The sequence below is a fragment of the Phascolarctos cinereus genome, unplaced genomic scaffold (assembly GCF_003287225.1).
Source record: "Phascolarctos cinereus isolate Bilbo 61053 unplaced genomic scaffold, phaCin_HiC Scaffold_4;HRSCAF=312, whole genome shotgun sequence".
Classification (NCBI taxonomy): domain Eukaryota; kingdom Metazoa; phylum Chordata; class Mammalia; order Diprotodontia; family Phascolarctidae; genus Phascolarctos; species Phascolarctos cinereus.
Window position 1 is genome coordinate 671,802,798 of NW_027555847.1, and position 19,151 is coordinate 671,821,948.

At 47.9% G+C, this 19,151-nt stretch overlaps 1 protein-coding gene across 2 annotated transcripts; it reads left to right on the forward strand.

The window, feature by feature from the left end:
* The first annotated feature begins 5,442 nt into the window (after positions 1–5,442).
* On the forward strand, positions 5,443–18,239 carry LOC110196112 (occludin). Of its 2 annotated transcripts, XM_020969205.2 has the most exons (8): positions 5,461–5,838; positions 6,635–7,323; positions 10,137–10,295; positions 14,555–14,697; positions 14,808–14,993; positions 15,338–15,509; positions 17,547–17,588; positions 17,824–18,239. In XM_020969205.2, exons 2-8 carry the CDS (start codon positions 6,652–6,654, stop codon positions 17,923–17,925), a joined length of 1,476 nt encoding a protein of 491 aa, XP_020824864.1. In that variant the 5' UTR covers positions 5,461–5,838; positions 6,635–6,651; the 3' UTR covers positions 17,926–18,239. The 2 variants fall into 2 exon arrangements, with proteins under 2 accessions (XP_020824865.1, XP_020824864.1); XM_020969206.2 differs by lacking the exon at positions 15,338–15,509 and having other exon boundaries at positions 5,443–5,838; positions 17,824–17,912.
* The last annotated feature ends 912 nt before the right edge of the window (positions 18,240–19,151 follow it).

A 19,151-nucleotide genomic window follows, 5' to 3' on the forward strand; every position in this document is an offset into this window, starting at 1 on the left:
GACTCCAGGCCCAGCATACTATCCATCAGTGGAGTATAAAACCAGAAAGACTGATGAGAGAGCAAATTAAGTAAAGTCATCCCAAGAGCATTTAATGAAGAAAATGAATGTAAGACAACAAACAGAAGAAAAATGGAAAAGATCTGCAAAGATTTTCATGACAAACTGTTTTCACTGTCAAGGTTAATAGCCCCACCCAACTTGGACTCAAACATCGTGGTCCTGGATATGTTCATAGAGGACGTAGAAATGGCATTAAATATAGAATTCAGGCAAAAAAAAGCAATTGGGCTAGAAGACGCATAAATAGAGGAGATCCAGGCTGGAGACACAGCTGTGAATGCTTTGAGAGATCAATTCACAAGAAGACTAAAGGAGAAGATATAAAAGGCATGAATGGAGTTTCAAAGCCTTATTAATCCAAAAAGAACAACTGCTGACCTAACAGTAGTTTATCTAACAAAAATTTTATGAGAATCATCTCCACATGTATCAAGGGCATCCTCAACCAAGAGCCTTCTGCAATCACTATTCCACAGCAAGCTATATTTTCACCATCACACAATTGCTTAGAATATGTACGAAATATAGGATACCCATTAAACTTAATATTTATTGATTATATTTTTATAGGATTTGATTTGATGGAGCTAAACACCACCTTAAAGGTTCCTTTTCCAGATGCTTTCCTTCCAGACATCAAAATTATTAAATATTCCTTGAAAGATATAACAGAGATTACCTTGCTTAGTGATCCTCTGATCATAAATATCAGATGAGGCATAAAACAGGGAGAAGTAATTGCTAAAGGTGTCACTGTGATGGAACAGTGCAGGATTCAACTGAAGAGGGATTTCCCAAGGTAAGATCTTCCAGAGGCTCCTATTTAAAGTGAGTCCAAAAAAAAACCCATTTATTAAGCACCTACTGTGTGAGGCAGCTAGGTGGCATAGTGGGTAGAGTGACAAGTCTGAAGTCAGGAAGACTTGAATTCAAATCTGGTCTCAGACACTTACAAGCTGTGTGACCCTGCAAAAGTCACTTAACTGTTTGTCTCCGTTTCCTCATCTGTAAAATGAGATGGGAAAGGAAATGGCAGACTACTCCAGTGTCTTTGCCAAGAAAACCCCAAGAGGTCATGAGGAATCAGACATGACTAAATGACTGAACAATAATAATGTGCAAGCCATTGTACTAAATACTTAGGACACAAAAAGAGGCAAAAAAACAGTCCCTTCCCTCAAGGAGCTCAAATCTAACAGGGGAGGCAACAAGCAAGCAAATATGTACAAAGAAGCTATATACAGTATAAATAGGAAATAATTAACAGAGAGAAGGTATTAAAATTAAGAGGAGTTGGAAGATGACATCATTCTGGTTACATCAAGACCTGCAACGTTGCAGAGCCTCCTGAAAGAGGTTCGTAATCACTGAAAAAAATTTGACCTAGCCATCAACACAAGAAAAACAAAGTAATATCTATTGCCAAGATGATGACACACAGTTGGATGGATCACAGCTTATATATCAGTATACATGATATGTATATGTATATATGTACATGTGTGTATATATGTGTGTGTGCATGCGTGCATGTGTATATGTATATGTGTACATGTGTACATGTATATATGTGTACATGTGTGTATGTGTACGTATATACATGTATATACAATGCTTACTTGGAATACATATAGATATGTATATATACATATAGCTATGTGTGTACATGTGTAATATGGGATGCATGCATACACATGGATATGTACATATAGATATATGTGTATACATATAGAGTATACGTATGTATATACATACATATATACAGACAGACAGACAAGTTAGGCCCAGAATTAAACAAAGCAGGAGGATGGACTGGACTCTCTTCAGGAAATTGTGAAGCTCTTGTAATGACCCAAACTTCTCCAGGAAACAAAGACCTATCTTTTTAATGCCAGTTTTCTACTTAGCTATATGACTGTGAGACATGAAACATGTTCTCTAAAGAACTGAAAATGAATATTAGTTATATAGAGAGCCATGGAGAGGAACGTGGTGTCAAATAAGCAGGCTGCAATGTCTAACCAATGAGGAACTTTAAAGAACAAAAATAAAGATTGTCATTCAAGGAAGTGTATGATAAAAAAAAAAAAAGAAGATAGCCTGGTCACATAATGAGGGCAAGGAATGATAGGCAGAAAGCCAGCAAATTGACTGGACCCCTTGGAACAAACTTAGGGTAAGATTTGGACAAGAGTCCCCCATGAGATGGGCAGACGTAAGCAGGTGGCGGTCTGCATCACTGGAGGCAACACCCAAAGTGATGGATGAGATCATAGGTCTACTTGAGTAATTAGGTATAATAACTACTAAAGTATCTTCCAGCTCTGACATTCTGTCTGCTATGTTCCCATCACTCTAAAGAACCAAATATTCAGCTGGTAAATGCTATACATCAAGTGAGTGGAGAGGTCAGTGTGAGTCATGGTTGTCATGGAAAGGTTCCTGGAGTAATAATGAAAAAAAAGAAAACAATTTTAAAACTCCCTAAAGGAGATCGAATATAATTGAGCCTTGGGGAGGGAACAAGAGGAGAGGGCAGGGAAAAGAAGTTATTCCAGGATTGAGGAGGGAAGCAGCAGCTTGGAGATCGTTTGGTGTAGGTGGAAGTGAGTGGGGGATGCCATCAATACTGTGTGACCTTGGGAGAGTTGCCTGACTTCTCTAGTCCCCCATCAAACTGAGAAAAAAGGGAAGGGGCAGGGTGGGCAGAGGGAGAGGTTAGAGAAACTAAAACCTAATTCTTCAATTTAGTAGAGAAATTTGAATTTTTCCTGCTAAAATGTATTTTTATATATATTCCAGATTGTAGGTAGGTTCAACGTTTTGGAAATTTCCTAGACTAGAGAAGGCAACCAATGGAGAATCCATCCCTGGGTGCTTGGCACCTTGCCCTTCCTCCCCTTTCTTCACTTTACATAGCTCCTTCCCCCATTTCCCACTCTGTGCTGGACATGAACCAGTATCATACCTCACGCTGAGTCAAAGCTTCGACCTAAGAAGAGCTGACCCTACCTTTCCTAAGCTGCCCCAGATGACTTCGAGGTTCTAAGTTCTGATTTAAATTCTTGCCATCTCCTGAGAGGATGCATTGGAGAGAAAATATCATGCTCACAAAGGGCTTGAGAGTGAGGACAGAAAAAGTGGAAAGTCATTTTGGAGTGAAAGCAGAAAAGATGGCCAATAGGTGCAGAGTCATCTCAGCTGAGACTCTGAACTCTTTCCATATCCCTTCTCCACTCCTACACCCCAGGAAGAAGCCGGTCTTTGCTAGGAAGACTGGCCTTAATCTGGGTAAATAACCTCTTTGGGTTTCCTACATGAGGTCATCTGGTCTTCAGTAAACTCAAGAATGAAAACTCTTAGAGGAAGAACTCTCTATTCAGCATGAACATCTGGAAAAATTGGAAAGCAGCTTGGCAGAAAATGGGTTTCGAACAGCCTTTTACACTATATGGGTGACATAGTAAGGTCCAAATGGATAGATGACTTCACATATAATAGGCCACATCAGAACAAGATGAACAGAGAATGAATACTTTTCATAAATAGGTGGAGAGTTCTAAATCAAACAAGGGGTAGAAGTGATCATAAAAGAGAAGATGGATAATTTCAATGGCATAAAATTTTAACAGTTTTTATATTAATAAAATTCATGGAGCTAGGAAATAAGGAAAATTGTCAATGGGGGTGGGAAAAGAATATCTTTGCATAAAATATCCCTGAAAGGGAAGCCATCCAGGCCTTAATATATGTGGCCCTGACCATGGGGAGTCCCCATTGAGAGAGGTGACCTAGTCCCTCCCTTCAGGGAGCCCCTGAGTGGGCAGTCTGTAATTTGAGAAGCAGACAAAGGGCATCTTCTCAGGAGTGGCAGCTCCCAGTTTGAGACATTGTCTCCGTACTCAGGATCTGGGGGAAAAATATGACTGTTGCCCTTAGAGAGCCCTGGTTTGAGGGGACAATACGGTCCTTCACAGTAAGAGGAAGAGCTCAAATTTGGAATTATGCCCAAAGGACTATAAAATTGTGCCTAACCTTTGACACAGCAATACCACTACCAGGTCTATATCCCAAAGACATCAAAGAAAAAGGAAAAGGTTCCAGATGTGCAAAAATATTTATAGCAGCTCTTTTTGTGGTGGCAAAGAATTTGAAACTAAGGGGATGCCCATCAGTTGAGGAATGGCTGAATAAGTTGTGGTATATGATTATTATGGATTACTATTGTGCTATAAAAAATGACAAGCTGGATAGTTTCAGCAAAATTTGGGAAGACTTATATGAACTGATACAAAGTAAAGTAAGCAGAACCAAGAGAACATTGTACATAGTAACAGCAACATTGTATGATGATCAGCTGTGAATGACTTAGCTATTCTCAGCAATATAACAATCCAAGGCAATTCTGAAGGACTTGGGATGGAAAATGCTATCCACCTCCAGAGAAACAACTGATGGAGTCTGAATGCAGATGAAAGCATATACATTTTTTTAAACTTTATTTTTCCTGTGTTTTTTTTTTCTTTTTGGTCTGTGTTCTGCAACTTGGCTAATATGGAAATATGTTTTGAATGATTAAACATGTATAATCTATATCAAAGTGTTTGCCTTCTCAACGAGGGGAGAGGGGAGACAGAGGGAAATTGGAAACTCAAAATTTATGAAAAACAAATGTCAAAAGTTGTTTTTACACATAATTGAGAAAAAGGTAAAATAAAAACATTCTTTAAAAAAACAAAATATATAATAAAAAAGAGTGAACACTAAGTAAGGGCGGGGCAGTCATTGCCCTTTTTTTCAGGGAGTCCCTAGTTTGAAGGAAACACAGTCCCTGTCCTCATCCTGGCTTGAGGAGGAGCCTGCCCTAGAGCCCTGGACTAAACCAGAGGAAATCAATTTGTGCTGTGTCCCTTTGTGCTGAGAATACTTGGGGTAACAGGGGAAGAGAGTTGAGGGTCGGGGATGGGGAGGGTAATGGTAAAGCCTTCCTGGAGGAGGAAGGTTTTAGCCCACAAAACACTATTTGGTGAGGATGTTTCCTGTTCCCTAAGCCAGGAAGTCTTAAGGAAGCTCACACTTGGGATCACATCCCGGTCAGAACCCCTCGGAGCTGGAAGGGGCTCCAGCCATCCCTCCACCCCTCTCCCATGCCAGAATGAGGGACCTCTAAGTTCTGCCTGTCTTCTCAACACAGGCCCTTTTGCTGCAACCTTTGCGCAGGGAAAGGAAAAAGAGGGAGCTGCCTGAGCAGGGGACTGGCCCTCTTCTGACCCCGGCCAGCTCTCTGACCAAGTTGCTGTCTCTTCCCAGAGATCGTCTGGAAGAGAAGGGGTTAAGCTGCCCAGGCTGGCCAAGTCCCAAAGAGGAACCTGTGTGTCCCCACCAAGAGCTGCCCGCCTGCCTCTCCCAGCCAGCCCATGCTCCCGCCCAGCACAGCCTTGGCCAGCGTGGGCCAAGCCTGTGGTTTTTCTCCTTTCCTGAGCCTTTGTGTATCTACTAATGATTAATCCCTGCAGCCATTTTTCCAGGGACAAAGAGGGAGGGCAGGCCAAGGCTGCCCAGGGGAGCCAGGGGACCCCACCCCTTAGGTTTCGGCATCCCCTCCCTACTCCAAGAGCCCCATCGTTCACCTTTCCCATAGGCGGCCAGTGAAGGGGAAGGCAGGGACACGCCACGTTAGGACAACTAGCAGAGCTGGCTCTGGGAGCCTGGAAGCGGATCCCTGGAGAGAGGAGGCAGCCAGGCAGAGCCTGGGCAGGCGGGCACCGAGCTCAGGTAAACGGTTCTGTCCCCACAGGAGACCTCAGAGCAATATCCAGGGATTAGCAAGGACCTAGAGTTGGTTGAACCTAGGCAGGAGTCTGTGCTAGCAGGGGAAAGGCAGAAAGCGGCTTGGGGACCAGGCAAATGTCCTGGTTTGAGGTGAATGGGGCAGGAGAGGCACAGAGACCATAGAAGGGAGGGAGGTGGCCTATGGGGTAAAGGGAAGCTAGGAGCAAGGGTGTCTCTGAGTGGCAGTCTCCTCTCCCCAGCCACCCATCAGAGAAGGGTTGAGACACAGAGTTTTTCAGTGTCTAAGAAACTTGAATTCAGGCCCCTCAGAAACTCCCAAGAGCCCATGATTTCCAGATTTTCTCTGTTAGCCTTATTTCTCTTTCTCCTTGCTTAGAGGGATGGAGATTGAGAAGGTGCTGGAGCCGGTCTCCTAACAGGTGTCAGGTCATAAAATCACTGTATATAGAGTGTCGGCACTGGGAGGGATCTAAGAATGTCAGAACTGGGAGGGACCTTAGAACATAAAACATAGACTGTTAGAGCTGAGAAAAAACCATAGAAGACAGAATATAAGAGTTGAAGAGATTCTGAGAACAGAAATGTCAGAGCCGGGACACAGAGTAAAACATGGAATGTCAGAGATGGAGGGGCTCTTAGAATATGGAATATCAGAGCTGGAAGAGACCTCAGAACATATCATGTCAGAACTGAAAGGGATCTTGGAACAGGGAATGTCAGAGCTGGGAGTGATGTTGGAATATAAAGGGGATAATGGGATCTGTATGCTATGTTCCAGGTAACCCCCTGCCCACGATGTACGAGAAAAGGTCTTACACGGGCTATGGCCACCCCAGTTCCCGCTATGACTACCCACCTCCCTCGGGCCCTCCTGGCTCCTTCTACCTGGCAGATGTCCCTCCCCAGCATTTCTACCGGTGGCGGTCCCCCCCAGGTATCGTCCGCATCCTGCAGGGATTTGTGATCATCCTGTGTTTGATTATTTTTGCCTGTGTGGCCTCCACCTTAGCCTGGGACTACTATGGCAGTGGCAGTGGCCTCCTGGGCTATGGGGGTGGCCTGGGAAGCTACTACAATGGCTACTATGGTGGCTATGGTGGCTATGGTGGCTATTATGGTGGCCTGACCAACCTACGGGCGGCCAACGGTTTTATGATCGCCATGGCCGTGCTCTGCTTCCTGGTGACCCTCGGGCTGGTCATAGCTAGCCTGTCCAAAGGAGCAAGTGCTCGTTCTCGCCGCTTCTACCTGCTGGTCACCGTGCTCAGCGGCCTGCTGGCGTTTGTGATGCTCATCGCCTCCATTGTCTACGTGGTCGGGGTGAACCCCCGGGCAGGGCTGGGGTCCAGCTCTGGGAGTCTCTACTACAACCAGATGTTGATACTCTGCAACCAAATGATGTCACCAGTGGCAGGGGGCATTGTGAACCAGTACCTCTACCACTACTGCATGGTGGACCCCCAAGAGGTAAGAGTCACAAGAAGATCATACAATCTCAGAATCCCACAGCACAACTAGAAGGGAACTCGGTGGGGCAGTGGGCAGTGAACAGAGCTTAGAACTGGGAGTCAGGAAGACCGAAACACTCAGACACTTATTAGCTGTGTGACCCGGGGCAACTCACTTAAGGAAGGGATGAAAAAAGTATTTATAAAGCGACTATTATGTGCCAGGCACTGTGCTAAGCATTTTATAAATATTATCTCATTTAATCTTTACAACTTGGGGAGGTAAGTGATATTATTTTCCCTGTTTAAAGAGGAAATTAAGGCAGATAGAGGCTAAGTACCTTGCCCAGAGTCACATAGCTAGTAAAGGTCTGAAGATGGATTTGAACTCAGATTATCCTGATTCCAGGCCCAGTGCTCCATCCAGTGACGTTCTTGACCTTCCTGTGCTGCTGTTGTGAAGGCCATCTATCAATAATCCCTTATCCACATGACAGCTTGTCAGTTATCTGAAGACAATGGTCTTTTTCCACCTTTCTTCCTTGAAAACCTTCTTCTGTTCAGTTCCATCAGTTGGTCCTCCTTTGTTAAATGGCCCCATAACTTCTACTATGCGACTTCCAGCCATTTGCGGACTCTCTCCAGACCTCCATTGTCCTATCTATAAATGGGGAGACCCATCGCTCCTGCTTTTTAATGCTGCAAATGCAAGTGACTGTGAGATTCCTTTGTCAAGAGAGATGAGGCATTGTGGTATATAGTCTCAAAAGGGCTTGGAATTTGGGTCAAATCCTCATTCTGGCCCAGGGCAAGTCATATCACCTTAAATGTCATAGAAATGTGAGTTACTATTAAGTTACTATTATTATGTTAATAATAGTAATTATTATGATTACTATTACAATGCCACATTAATAATATATTTTAACAATTAATGATAACATTATTATATTAATAGAGTTGGCATTCTAATGACAGTTCTTGGGAGACTTTTCTATCTCACTCAATCTGAACTTAACATGCTAAAACATAGACATTAGCCACAGCCATCCTAATTACCCACAAGTGAGATAGGAATCTCTTGATTAGATGACAGGTGTACAAAGCCCAGTCATCACTCTTATTATGTGCTTATTCCGTGTGCATGGGTGAATCTGATATCAGCACACTATAAGAACGTTGTCCCTATCATCCAAGTACATTATGGTGATCTGTTGCTGGTACAGAAATGTCTATCAGTGTGACAGCTCTCTTCTGAATTGTGAAAATCAGGTAAATCTCAGCTGCGAAACAAAGGGTTTGGTCTAGAAGACTGCTGGAAAACCTCTGAATCGGAGCTGAAAACCACAGCATAGATAACAATGGTGCCGATGATGTGGCAAGAATGGTGGTGGTGATGGTAATCGTGACAGAGATAAGACGGTGACGGGGACTGTAATGGTGATGATAGACATGGTAGTGTTGGGATGATGGTGGCTGTGAGGAGGATGGTGATAGAGACAGTGATGTTGAGGAAGATGAGGAGGAGGGAGAAGATGATGGTGATGCTGCTGCTGCTGGTGATGAGAAGGAAGATGGCAGAGGTAGTGGTCATGATGGGCATGACAATGATGGAGATGATAAGAGTGATAATGACAAGAGTAATGGCGGTGGGCATGGCAGCATCGCTCATAGGATTATAGATTTAGAGCTGGAAGGAAGCAGAGTCATTTACAGATGAGGAAACTGAGGCACAAAGAGTTCTATCTCAAGGCCACATAGTAAGTGTCTGAGGCAGGATCTGAACCCAAGTTCTCTTGACGGCCAATGTCTAATCCAATATGCCAGACTTAGAGACAGAAGAGAACTGGGTTTGAATTCTGTGACCAGAAGCAAGTCACTTTAATCTCTCTAAGCCTCAGTTTCTTCATCTGTAAAACAGGAGTAAAATAGCTATACGTTTACCTCACAAGGCTGTCGGGAGTATCCAATGAGCTAAAGTCCACAAAGTGCTTTGCAAACTTTAAGTCACTATATAAGTCTTGGCTATTATTGTTGTTATTATTACAGCTATGGTAATTATGTTGAAGGTGAAGTCTCTACCTTCCAGAACCTTGTGACCCAACACAAAAATCCCCTCCCACATCTCCCTTTCCCATAACTGGGGGCTCCTACCAGACCTCCTTGAAATTCTCTCATTCCTAAAATCTTCCTCCATGAAATTCACCCATTCCCAAGATCTCCTTGTACTTTCCAGAGCCACAGACCTGCTCATGTGGTCTGCCTCTCTGTCCTTCCTTCTCATCGCTAGGGACCCTACATATTCTCCAGGAGCCACACAGTATGGCCTTTTGTGTGAGAAATTTCAGGCCCCAGAGAGAAGCCAGAGCTTCTAGGCCAAGTCAAAATCAGAGTCAGTCAATAAACACATATTAAATGGCTATTATGTGCCAGGCACTGTGATATGCAGTGAGGATACAAAGAAAGCCATAAGCTGGACTCCGGGAGGGGTTCCCTGGCAGCCCCAGGGGGATGTGGTGCCTGAGGAAGGCATTCAGCTGAGGTGGGAAATCATCTGAGGAGATGGGAGTTTCTGAGTTGATTTCATCTTACAGAATGATGAGTTTCTGGAGATGATAAAGGCCAGGAAAGTAGCCAGGTGGGAAATGATGAGAGCTCCCTGGGTGCCAGCAAGTGAAAGTGGGAGCCTGGAGATGGGGAGTCTGAAGGAGATTTGCCCGTTCCAGCCCCAGAGTGCGTGTCTGCCATCTCTAACAAGGACCAGCCGCATGCTTCGAAGTCCAGAGGGTGGCTCCATTTCTGAGCCTGTGTTCCTCCTCCCCCCTTCCCCAGGCCGTGGCCATCGTCTGTGGCTTCCTCACCGTGGTCCTCTTCTGTGTCATCTGTTACTTTGCCCAGAAGACCCGTCACAAGATATGGAAGTATGGGAAGCCCAATATCTTCTGGGACAAGCCCCTGGCTACAGCAGAGGGTCCCAATGTGGAGGAGTGGGTAAGCAGGCTGGGGGGGGGGGAGGGGGGTCCAGTATGGAGGCATGGGTAAGCAGGCTGGGGGTTGGGGCCAGTGTGGAGGAGTAGGTAAGCAGGCTGAGGGGAGGTTGTTCTAGTGTGGAGGAGTGGGTAAGCAGGCTGGGTGTGGGGGGGCAGTGTGGAGGAGTGGGTAAGCAGGGCTGGGCAGGGGGGCCAGTGTGGAGGAGTGGGTAAGCAGGCTGGGGGTGGGGGGCCAGTGTGGAGGAGTGGGTAAGCAGGGCTGGGCAGGGGGGCCAGTGTGGAGGAGTGGGTAAGCAGGCTGGGGGTGGAGGGGCAGTGTGGAGGAATGGGTAAGCAGGCTGGGAGTGGGAGGTAGTATGGAGGAATGGGTAAGCAATCTGGGCAGGGGGGGCCAGTGTGGAGGAGTGGGTAAGCAGGCTGAGGGGAGGTTGTTCCAGTGTGGATTGGGTAAGCAGGCTGGAGGGATCTCATCAGAGAAGTCAAGTGATTTGCCCAGAGTCATACAGATCATAAATGTTTCAGCCATGAGTTGAACCCAGATCTACTACTGAGACTAATGTTCTTTTCTCTATTCCAATCAGATCTGGGTCCCAAGCCCTTATCTTCCCCCACTTATTAGCTGTATAATCTTGAGCAAATCATTTTTCTTTTCCATGCTTCGGTTTCCTCATCTGCAAAAATGGGGGTGGGGGGTGAGAATGTACTTACCTGCCTCAGGATGGAGGTAATAATAATAATAAGAAGAGGTAATAAGGTAAGTGAGATGGTACAATGTATAGAGTTTGAACTGGGTTCACGAAGACCTGAGTTCAAATCCAGCCTCAGACATTTACTAGCTGTATGACCTTGGGCGAGTCTCTTAACCACTGTCTGCCTCAGTTTCCTCATCTGCAAAGTGGGAGAAATAATAGCACCTCCCCTCCAGGGCTGTTATGAGGCTCGAATGAAATCATATTTGTCATTTGCTTTGCTACACAAATGCTAGCAATTATGAGCAATATCCTAAGAATAGGACCAGGCTCTGTGACTTCATGGATATAGGGAACTCCCAAATGGGGGAGACTCCCTATACCAACACAGGTTCTTAACTTTAGTCCCAGATTGTTGCCTAGGGTGCTGAGAAGTTAAATGATTTGCCCAGGGTCACAAAGCCAATAGATGTCAGAACTTGAATCCAGGTCTTTTGATGGATCCAAGACCAGCTCTTTATTGGTTCTTGCCACACTGTCTCCATAGAGAAAAGGTACCTTCCACATTCCTCCCCCCGGAGCCAATTCGCCTGCTTTGGCTTCGGTGCCAGCCAACCTCAGTGGAGAGCTCGGTGCCAGGGTCCCAGGCCTGTCCACATGGGTCCCACCCCTCCATTCCCTGTTTGCTCAAGATAGCCTGAGTTTCTGTATGGAAAATGATTAACCTAGAACTGGTCAGCTGGCCAGGGGGCAGAGCTAGAGGAAGAAGCAGGTAAAGGTGTGGCATGTTGCTGTCATGCTGCCTGGCCCTTGAGAGCCCTCATCTCCCGACATGGGGTGGGAGTGAGCTGGGGAGGGGACACATGCTTGGGGAGCCCCCACTTGCAGGCAGACAGCCTCTCAGAGCCAAGTAGTCCCAGATTGCTCCGAGAGGAGAGGCGTTGTCCAGGAATGCTCTGGACAACGCCCCTAACAAGTGGCCGTCCTGGGAGAGGGAGATTACCACATGCAAAAGCAGCCCACTCCATTTTTGGACAGCTCTAATTGTTTAGGAGGCTCTTCTGCTTAGCAAGCCTAGCGATGCTTTCCCGTAGCTCCCACTCATGGGTCATGGCTCCCCGGGGGTAGGGAGAAAGGACAGAGTAAGTCTGCTCCCACTTCCACAGGGCAGCCTGAAGACAGAGATCAGGTCAATCCACCCAGATGTCCCCAATCTCCTCAGAGACCCAGTGCTATGACCTGGAGTGGTGGGGGCAGGGAAGAGGGATGTCTTATCCCTGAGGAGACAATGGAACTCACATACAACATAGGAACTCAGTGTGTGATGGAGGATGAAGGGGTGAGCTTCTAACCCAGAGCTGTAGGATGTCAGAGGTGGAGCCAAGAGGTCACAGAGGCTTCCTGGAGGAGGCTGGCCTTGGAAGAATTTGGAGAAGCAGAGGGATCAGAGGATCATAAATTTTAGAGCTGGGAAGGGCAGTAGAAGTCATCTATTCTGACCCTCTCGACTTACAATTGAGGAAACTGAAGCCCAGAAAAGTTATGGGGATTGATTAAAGTCACAGAGCTAGTAAGTGACAAGAATCAGGATTTCCAACCCCATTCCCCTCACTTCAGATACACTTTTTTGCAGAGTTCTCACTGCAAAAAGAAGGGGGGTCCATAGAATCAGAAGACTTCAGTTTGAGTCCCAACCCCAACACTCCCTCTCTGTTCAATCTTGGGCAAGTTCTTTGCCTCATCAAGCCTCAGTTTCCTCAGCTGTAAAATGGGGATAATAATAGCTCTGCTACCTGCCTCAAAGGATCTTTATGAAGGACAAATAAATATAACACCTGGCCAACCTTAAAGGACTATAGAAACAGAAGCTGCTTTTATTTATTACATGGAGTAGGGAGGAAATAAATCTGCTGTGGTCAGAGAGCAGGGAGATCACGCAACTCAGCGGCTAGAGAGTCTGGGTTCAAATGTGAACGCTGCCACCTACTGGCTGTCACTGTGTGACTTTGGATAAGTCATTTAACCTCTCTAGGCAAAGGTGGAGGTGTTTCCTCTTCTACTAAATGAGGAAGATTGAAAGCAGAGATTGGGGAGCAGAGAACTGGAGACAGCACTCCAGAAGTCAGGATCCCTAAATGATAAAGACACAGACTCCACTGCATTTGAGGTCTTTTCCGACAGACTCTTTGTGCTTTGTGTAACCAAGGCTTTACCCGTACCCGGAAGCGATGTTTCCTCCTGGGAGAATTTTAAAAGTACACATAGGGAGGGGAGCAAGGACTGTCATGTCCTTCATGTGTCTCTGAATTCAAGTAAACCCAGGATGTGTTTTTTAAAAGGTGGGGGAGGGGTGATTGAAATCTAAGGTTTATGGTTTGGAGTGGGGCTGGGGGTTGGGACATAGTGCAGAGAGGAAGGAGGAAAGAGAAAGATCTGAAGGAGAGAGGACCAGAGGAGGTATCACTGATAGAACTCCCCTCCCCCTCACACATATTTATAGGACAGTTCACAAATTGCTTGACCCACAATTCCCTTCCAGCCTAGAAGCTTTATCGTTCTTAGACCCCTTTCACAAACAAAGAAACTGAGACAGGAGTTGACTTCCTCAGGCTCACTTAGGTAGCAACTGTCAGAGCAGGGACTGGGCCCCAGTCTCCAAATCCAGCATTCTTTCTGCCAGACCATACTGCCTTTCTGGGGCCCTTAATCTTACCCTCTCCCCCTGCTCTCCAAGGAGGGGCAATCATTAACCTTCCTTCAGGAGGACTCAAATCCTTGAGACAGTCAGGAAGAAGGAGGCAAAAGCCAGGGGAGAAGGGCCTGGAGGAGCTGGGACTGACTCAGTGCCCCAGATGGGTCCTTGACCAGGGGAGTATGAAGTCAATTCTGCCCCACCCCTCACAGAAACATCCCACGGGCACACAGTGCCACGTCTAAGGCCTGAGGATTATCCCCCCTCTTACTGGCCACAGCTCTCAGACTCGCACCCTCTTAGGGTTGGAAGGGATCTCAGAGGTGATATAGACCGGTCTTCTGCCCCCAAGCACTCAGTGCCGCCTGCTCTTCTCAGCCTGGCTCAGTTATGACTCATCTGCCAGGGGCTGTTATACCCACCCAGACAGGAACCTGCAAGCCTCACCCCAAAGAGCCAAATCCCCATGCATCCCCTTGCCTGGCTACCAAAGGGGCATTACTAGAACCCTGAATTTGGAGTCACAAGGTCCAAGTTCTGCCCTCAAGGACTAGTTGCAAGATTTGAGCAAGTCATTTCTTTTTACTGTGTTTCCTCGCCAGCAAAATGAAGGAAAACAATCTCTAAGCTCCCCCTCAGCTCTGACATTCTTCTTTCTAGGATCTCTTCTAGCTCCTATGTTCTATGTTTGTAGTTCTGGGTTCTAAGATCCCTTCTGGTTCTGGCATTTTATGATTCTATGGCTTAACTCCTCTGGGCCTCAATGTGCCCTACTGTGAAATGGGCATAGTAACAGCTAGAGGGTTATTAAGAGGATAGGGCTTTTAAAATTCTAAAGAATCATCAAAATGGGAGCTCTTATGCTTTTATTGTTCCTAGGTGAAGAACGTATCTGGTGATGCAGGCACTCAGGATGAGATCGCCACATTGGCATACTCAGAGAAGCCCACCAGTCCCCTGACCAGTGCTTTCCTGCCAGCCCAGGAGAATGGCTATGGCCACCCAACCCCTTCCATCCATAGGTGGGCATGGGCTCCTTGGGGGTGGGCACTTTAGAGGCCAGAACCTCTCCCCCCTCCCACAATCCACAACTTGGGCACAAGAACTCAGCATTCTCTGACCCTTCTCCCAGTCCCCCACCTCCTGCAGGGCCCAATCCTCCAGAAGAAAAAGACAAAGGGCCTGTGAGTCAGCCCCCCGCCAGGCAGGGCCAGCGCCAAAGAATCCGTCCAACAGGCCTGGAGGAAGCGCAGTATGAGACAGATTATACCACAGCAGCAGAATCCAGTGAAGAGCGGAACCGGGATGACTGGGCCAGGTGAGGCCTGGGCTGTGGGCCCCCAAGAGGCTTATCCACAGTCCCCTAGCATCCAGAGGTACTTCCCCTGAGAGAGGTCACAGGATGGGGAGGTTCCTTCCCCTCCCCCGAGGCTCTGTGTAGACCTCCATGCCATTGATAAGAGAATACCGACCTAGGTGTTCCTCAGAGCCTGGTAGCCATTGGCTGTCCCTTATTGGCATATGGGCACCTAGACCTGCAGGATATACGGGTATGCAAATGCCTGGGAAGCCAGGGAGAGGAGGAAGGAGCAAAGTAGAGCCCCAGGCTCCAAAACTCCTCCCGCCCCAGCCAGTACCCACACCCCCTTGCCCTGCTTGCAGCCTCTACCCACCTATCATCTCCGATGCCATCCGCCAGACGTACAAGGCAGAGTTCAACAGTGACCTTCAGCGGTACAAAGCTCTGTGTTTGGAGATGGACGACATTGGAGCTCAGCTCAGGCAGCTTAGTCACGAGCTGGACTGCCTCCCGGAAGGCAGCTTACGCTACCAGGTGAAGGCCACGGGGAACAGGGAACAGAATGGGTAGGACAGGACAGGGGCTGGAGGTCAAGGGGACCAGCCATCATTTCATTCTCTCTGCAGCTGAAAGTACGTCCTACACATCCCAGGCTAGAGGCTATCCCAAGGGTTCTTCTAATATCTTAGAATAGGGAACTGTAGGGTTTTTTTTCAGTGAAGCAATTGGGGTTAAGTGACTTGCCCCAGGGTCACACAGCTAGGAAGTATTATGTGCCTGAGGTCAAATTTGAACTCAGGTCCTCCTGACTCCAGGGCCAGTGTTCTATCCACTGGGCCACCTAGCTGCCCCTGGAACTGTAGATTCTAAAGGAGATTTTGAATAGAGGATGTCAAAGCTGGAGAGAGATTCCTTGGAATAGAGAATGTCAAGGCTGGGAGGGCTCTTGGAACACAGAATATCAGAGGTGGGAGGGCCCTTAGAATACTGAATGTCAGAGCTGGGAGGGCCCTTAGAACACAGAATATCAGGGCTGGGAGGGCCCTTAGAACACTGATGTTAGAGCTGAGAAGAACCTTAGAACAAAGAATTTCCAAGCTGGGAGGGCCCTGAGAACAATGTCAGGACTGGGAGGGCTCTTAGACCGCAGGATATCAGAGCTCCTAGAAGGCACTTTCTTCTTGTCAGTTGGCACTTGTACAGCTGTTTTACAGTGCTTTACATACATTATCTTATTTCATTCTTCACAATATCCCCATTTTGCACGAGGAAACTGAAGCTCAGAAAAATAACTTGCCCTTGGTCAAACATCTAGTAAGACTGGATTCCATCCCAGGTCTCTCCTGATCCTAATGGAATCCAGGGCTCCTCCCACTAAACCTCTCACAGAACATAGAACATGGAATATCAAAACCAGAGAGGACCTCGGAAACCATCTAAGGATCAAATTAAAATAATGCTTGCAAAGCACTTAGCATAGTGCCTGGTACATAGTAGGCTCTTAATAAATGCCTATATTCTTTTCCCTCCCTTCCCATATAGTCCAATCCTTTATTTTGCTGCTGGGGAAACTGAGTCCTAGAGAGGAGAAGTGATTTGGTTCCAGGTAACACCACAGTGATAGGACTGGGACCAGACCCTTGGTGGTCCTCTCACCTCCACCCTCAGGCCCTCTCCTCTGCACTATCTGTGTCAGCCCTGCCTCCTCTTGTTCCCCTAAGACCTTAGCAGGAAGCTGCCAGCTCAGCCCCTCCCCTAGCTGCCCAGAGAACTGGTTTGCCCAGGCCTGGTGTCACTTCACAAGAGGCCTTTGTTCTCCCACCTAAGCCCCTTCCCTCTCCCGACCCACTGAGCAGCCCCTCAGACCTAGGGTTCCCAAAGAGCAGGGATGAGTCCCCCCTACCCTCTGCCCACCAGGTCAGAATACTGTGGCTGTGGACAGATCCCTCGGCCCACCAGGCAGGCCTAATAAGCAACATCCCACGGGGGCCGAAGCAAGAATGAGGCCCCAAGGAAGACCGTGGTGTGATAGCAAGAGCTGTGGACAGTCAGGACGTTGGTCCCTTCATCTCTCAAAGGCTCAGTTTCCTCACCCATCAAATTAAGGGAAAAGAATCTGTTAAATGCTTACTATGTGCTGAGTACTTTGCTACAAACGAGCAGGTTAGTTGTAGCCTTCGAGGACCTTCAGTTCTAATGGGGGAAGATGACCCAAGAGTTGGAAGGAGGTAGGGCTACAGGTGCGTCCACAGCGGCACAGCTCGGAGATGGGAGATGACCAGGATCGCGGGCTTTGAACCAAGTAAAAGAAGAGGAAAGCTCATCAGATGCCAGGGCCTCAGAGGTGGAGGTCAGAGTTCCAGGGAGAGGAGGCTGGTCTTGTGGGCGAGCATGGCTTAGACCAGAGATGGCCAGGGTGGCCGAGTGGGCCCAGCAGGTGATACAGATTCACAAAGGGGCTAACATTTACATGACCTACCTCCCAGGATTGTTATGAGAGGTGAACTATTATAGAGGGACGGGGGGGTTCCTGGTGGAGTCTGAAGGGGCCCCCCATTCCTTCCTCTCTAGGGTGTTGCAGAAGAGTACAACCGGCTGAAGGACTTGAAGAGGGTAAGGTGCCCAAGATTATCCCTGGCAGCCCCTCACCTGTTTCCCCAGGGAAGTGGGCATGTCCCCTCCCTGGAAGTACTAGGGTGTCAGGCTCGGGCTGCTTGGAGCTCCCCTTCCCCAGTGGGAGGTATTTCTGGGGTTTGGGGAAAGGAGACATGAGCAGGATGCGGGCCCCCCCCGCCGAGGCTGGTCCATCAGTTGGCCATTTTACCCATTTCCTTCTCTCTCCCACCAGAGTCCGGAATACCAAAGCAAGAAGTTGGAGACCCAGAGCCTTCGAGACAAGCTTTGCCATATCAAACGCATGGTTGGGGCCTACGACCAGGCCCGAAGCTAATGAGGAGGAGGGTCAGGCCCTCTGGGAACGGGGTTCCCAGGCCCTTGGTCCGGGAACCGTCTCTTTACATGCCATGGGAAAGATTGGGTGCCATGGATCTTGCCCTCCCCCGCCCTGTAATGGGAAGCTAGCCTCCCCAAGTTTTCCTATGAACTGCTCTGCTGGGCCAGGAGCCACAGTCCCCCAGTGCCCCGGAGAGGGGCAATGGCAGCCAGAAAGGCTGGCCCCAGCCCCGAGGAGGGTTGAGGGTGGGAGGGGGAGGCTCAGCAGCCTGAAGCTGATGTATACACCAATAAAGTCTGCTCTGCTCTGTGGGAAGGGGCCTTCCCTACTGTGGGAAGGGGGGAGGGGGCAGGTGGCCTCAAGCCCTAAGGTCCGGCTGCCCTGGTCATCAAGAACTCAAGAAGGCAGGCCTCCAAGAAATCGGGTAGCAGATCCCCCAGGCAGCAGGTGCTGGGCCAAAATGTCCGAAGCAGGAAAAAATCCTCAAGAACTGGGAAGAAATCAGATGGGGGCAGGAAAGAAATGGATGGCCCTGCTAAAAGTTCATTAGCCTTTCCTTTGGTGAGGGGAGAGAAACTGGCGGCCATAGCCTTTCTCTTATCCTGAATCCATGGGGCCCCTGGTACATCTCAGCTCCCATCAGCTGGCCCTCCACCTGAAGCAGCATCAGGGTCAGCTCCTCTTCCAGTGGCTAAGACACACCAGGGGAACTCCCTCGTTCTGCCTCATTCCTGCCAGGGTCAGGGCAGGGAGGAGGAGGCAAGGATGCTTCTGCCCTCTACACTCCCTTCAGATCTGAGAAACAGGGAGTCTCCACTGCCAATAGCGCTTTTAATAACGGTACCCCCTCTCTTGGGCCTTCCAACCCAGGGATCATCTAGGGTCCCCAAGTCCCCAAAGTGGGCAATACCACTCCTTGGGGGGCACTGGAACAATGGGAGAGGGGTGGTAGTACTCTCGGGTGACAAATTAAAAAAACAAAACAAAAACATTAAAAGGTTAATGAAAGTAGATTTCCAGGGGGAGACTCAGTAATTTTTTTCTGAAAAAGGGGTGGTAAGTCAAATAAGTTTGGGAACCTCTGAATGGTAGACCACCCAATCTTTTGGGGGGAATGGGAAGGGCCTTCACCCTAAGAGGTGTCAAATGGGACTTTAGCAAGCTTGGGTAAAGTCTGGAGATTGGTGTGTGAGAACATTAGTAGGAAAAGTAATGGAGGCGAG

Bases quoted from the DNA above. Each gene is read 5' to 3' on its own strand.
- LOC110196112 (XM_020969205.2), top strand. From the start codon at position 6,652: ATGTACGAGAAAAGGTCTTACACGGGCTATGGCCACCCCAGTTCCCGC. The intron at 7,324-10,136 runs GTAAGAGTCACA...CCCCTTCCCCAG, and splicing joins GCATGGTGGACCCCCAAGAG to GCCGTGGCCATCGTCTGTGG. The intron at 10,296-14,554 runs GTAAGCAGGCTG...TATTGTTCCTAG, and splicing joins GTCCCAATGTGGAGGAGTGG to GTGAAGAACGTATCTGGTGA.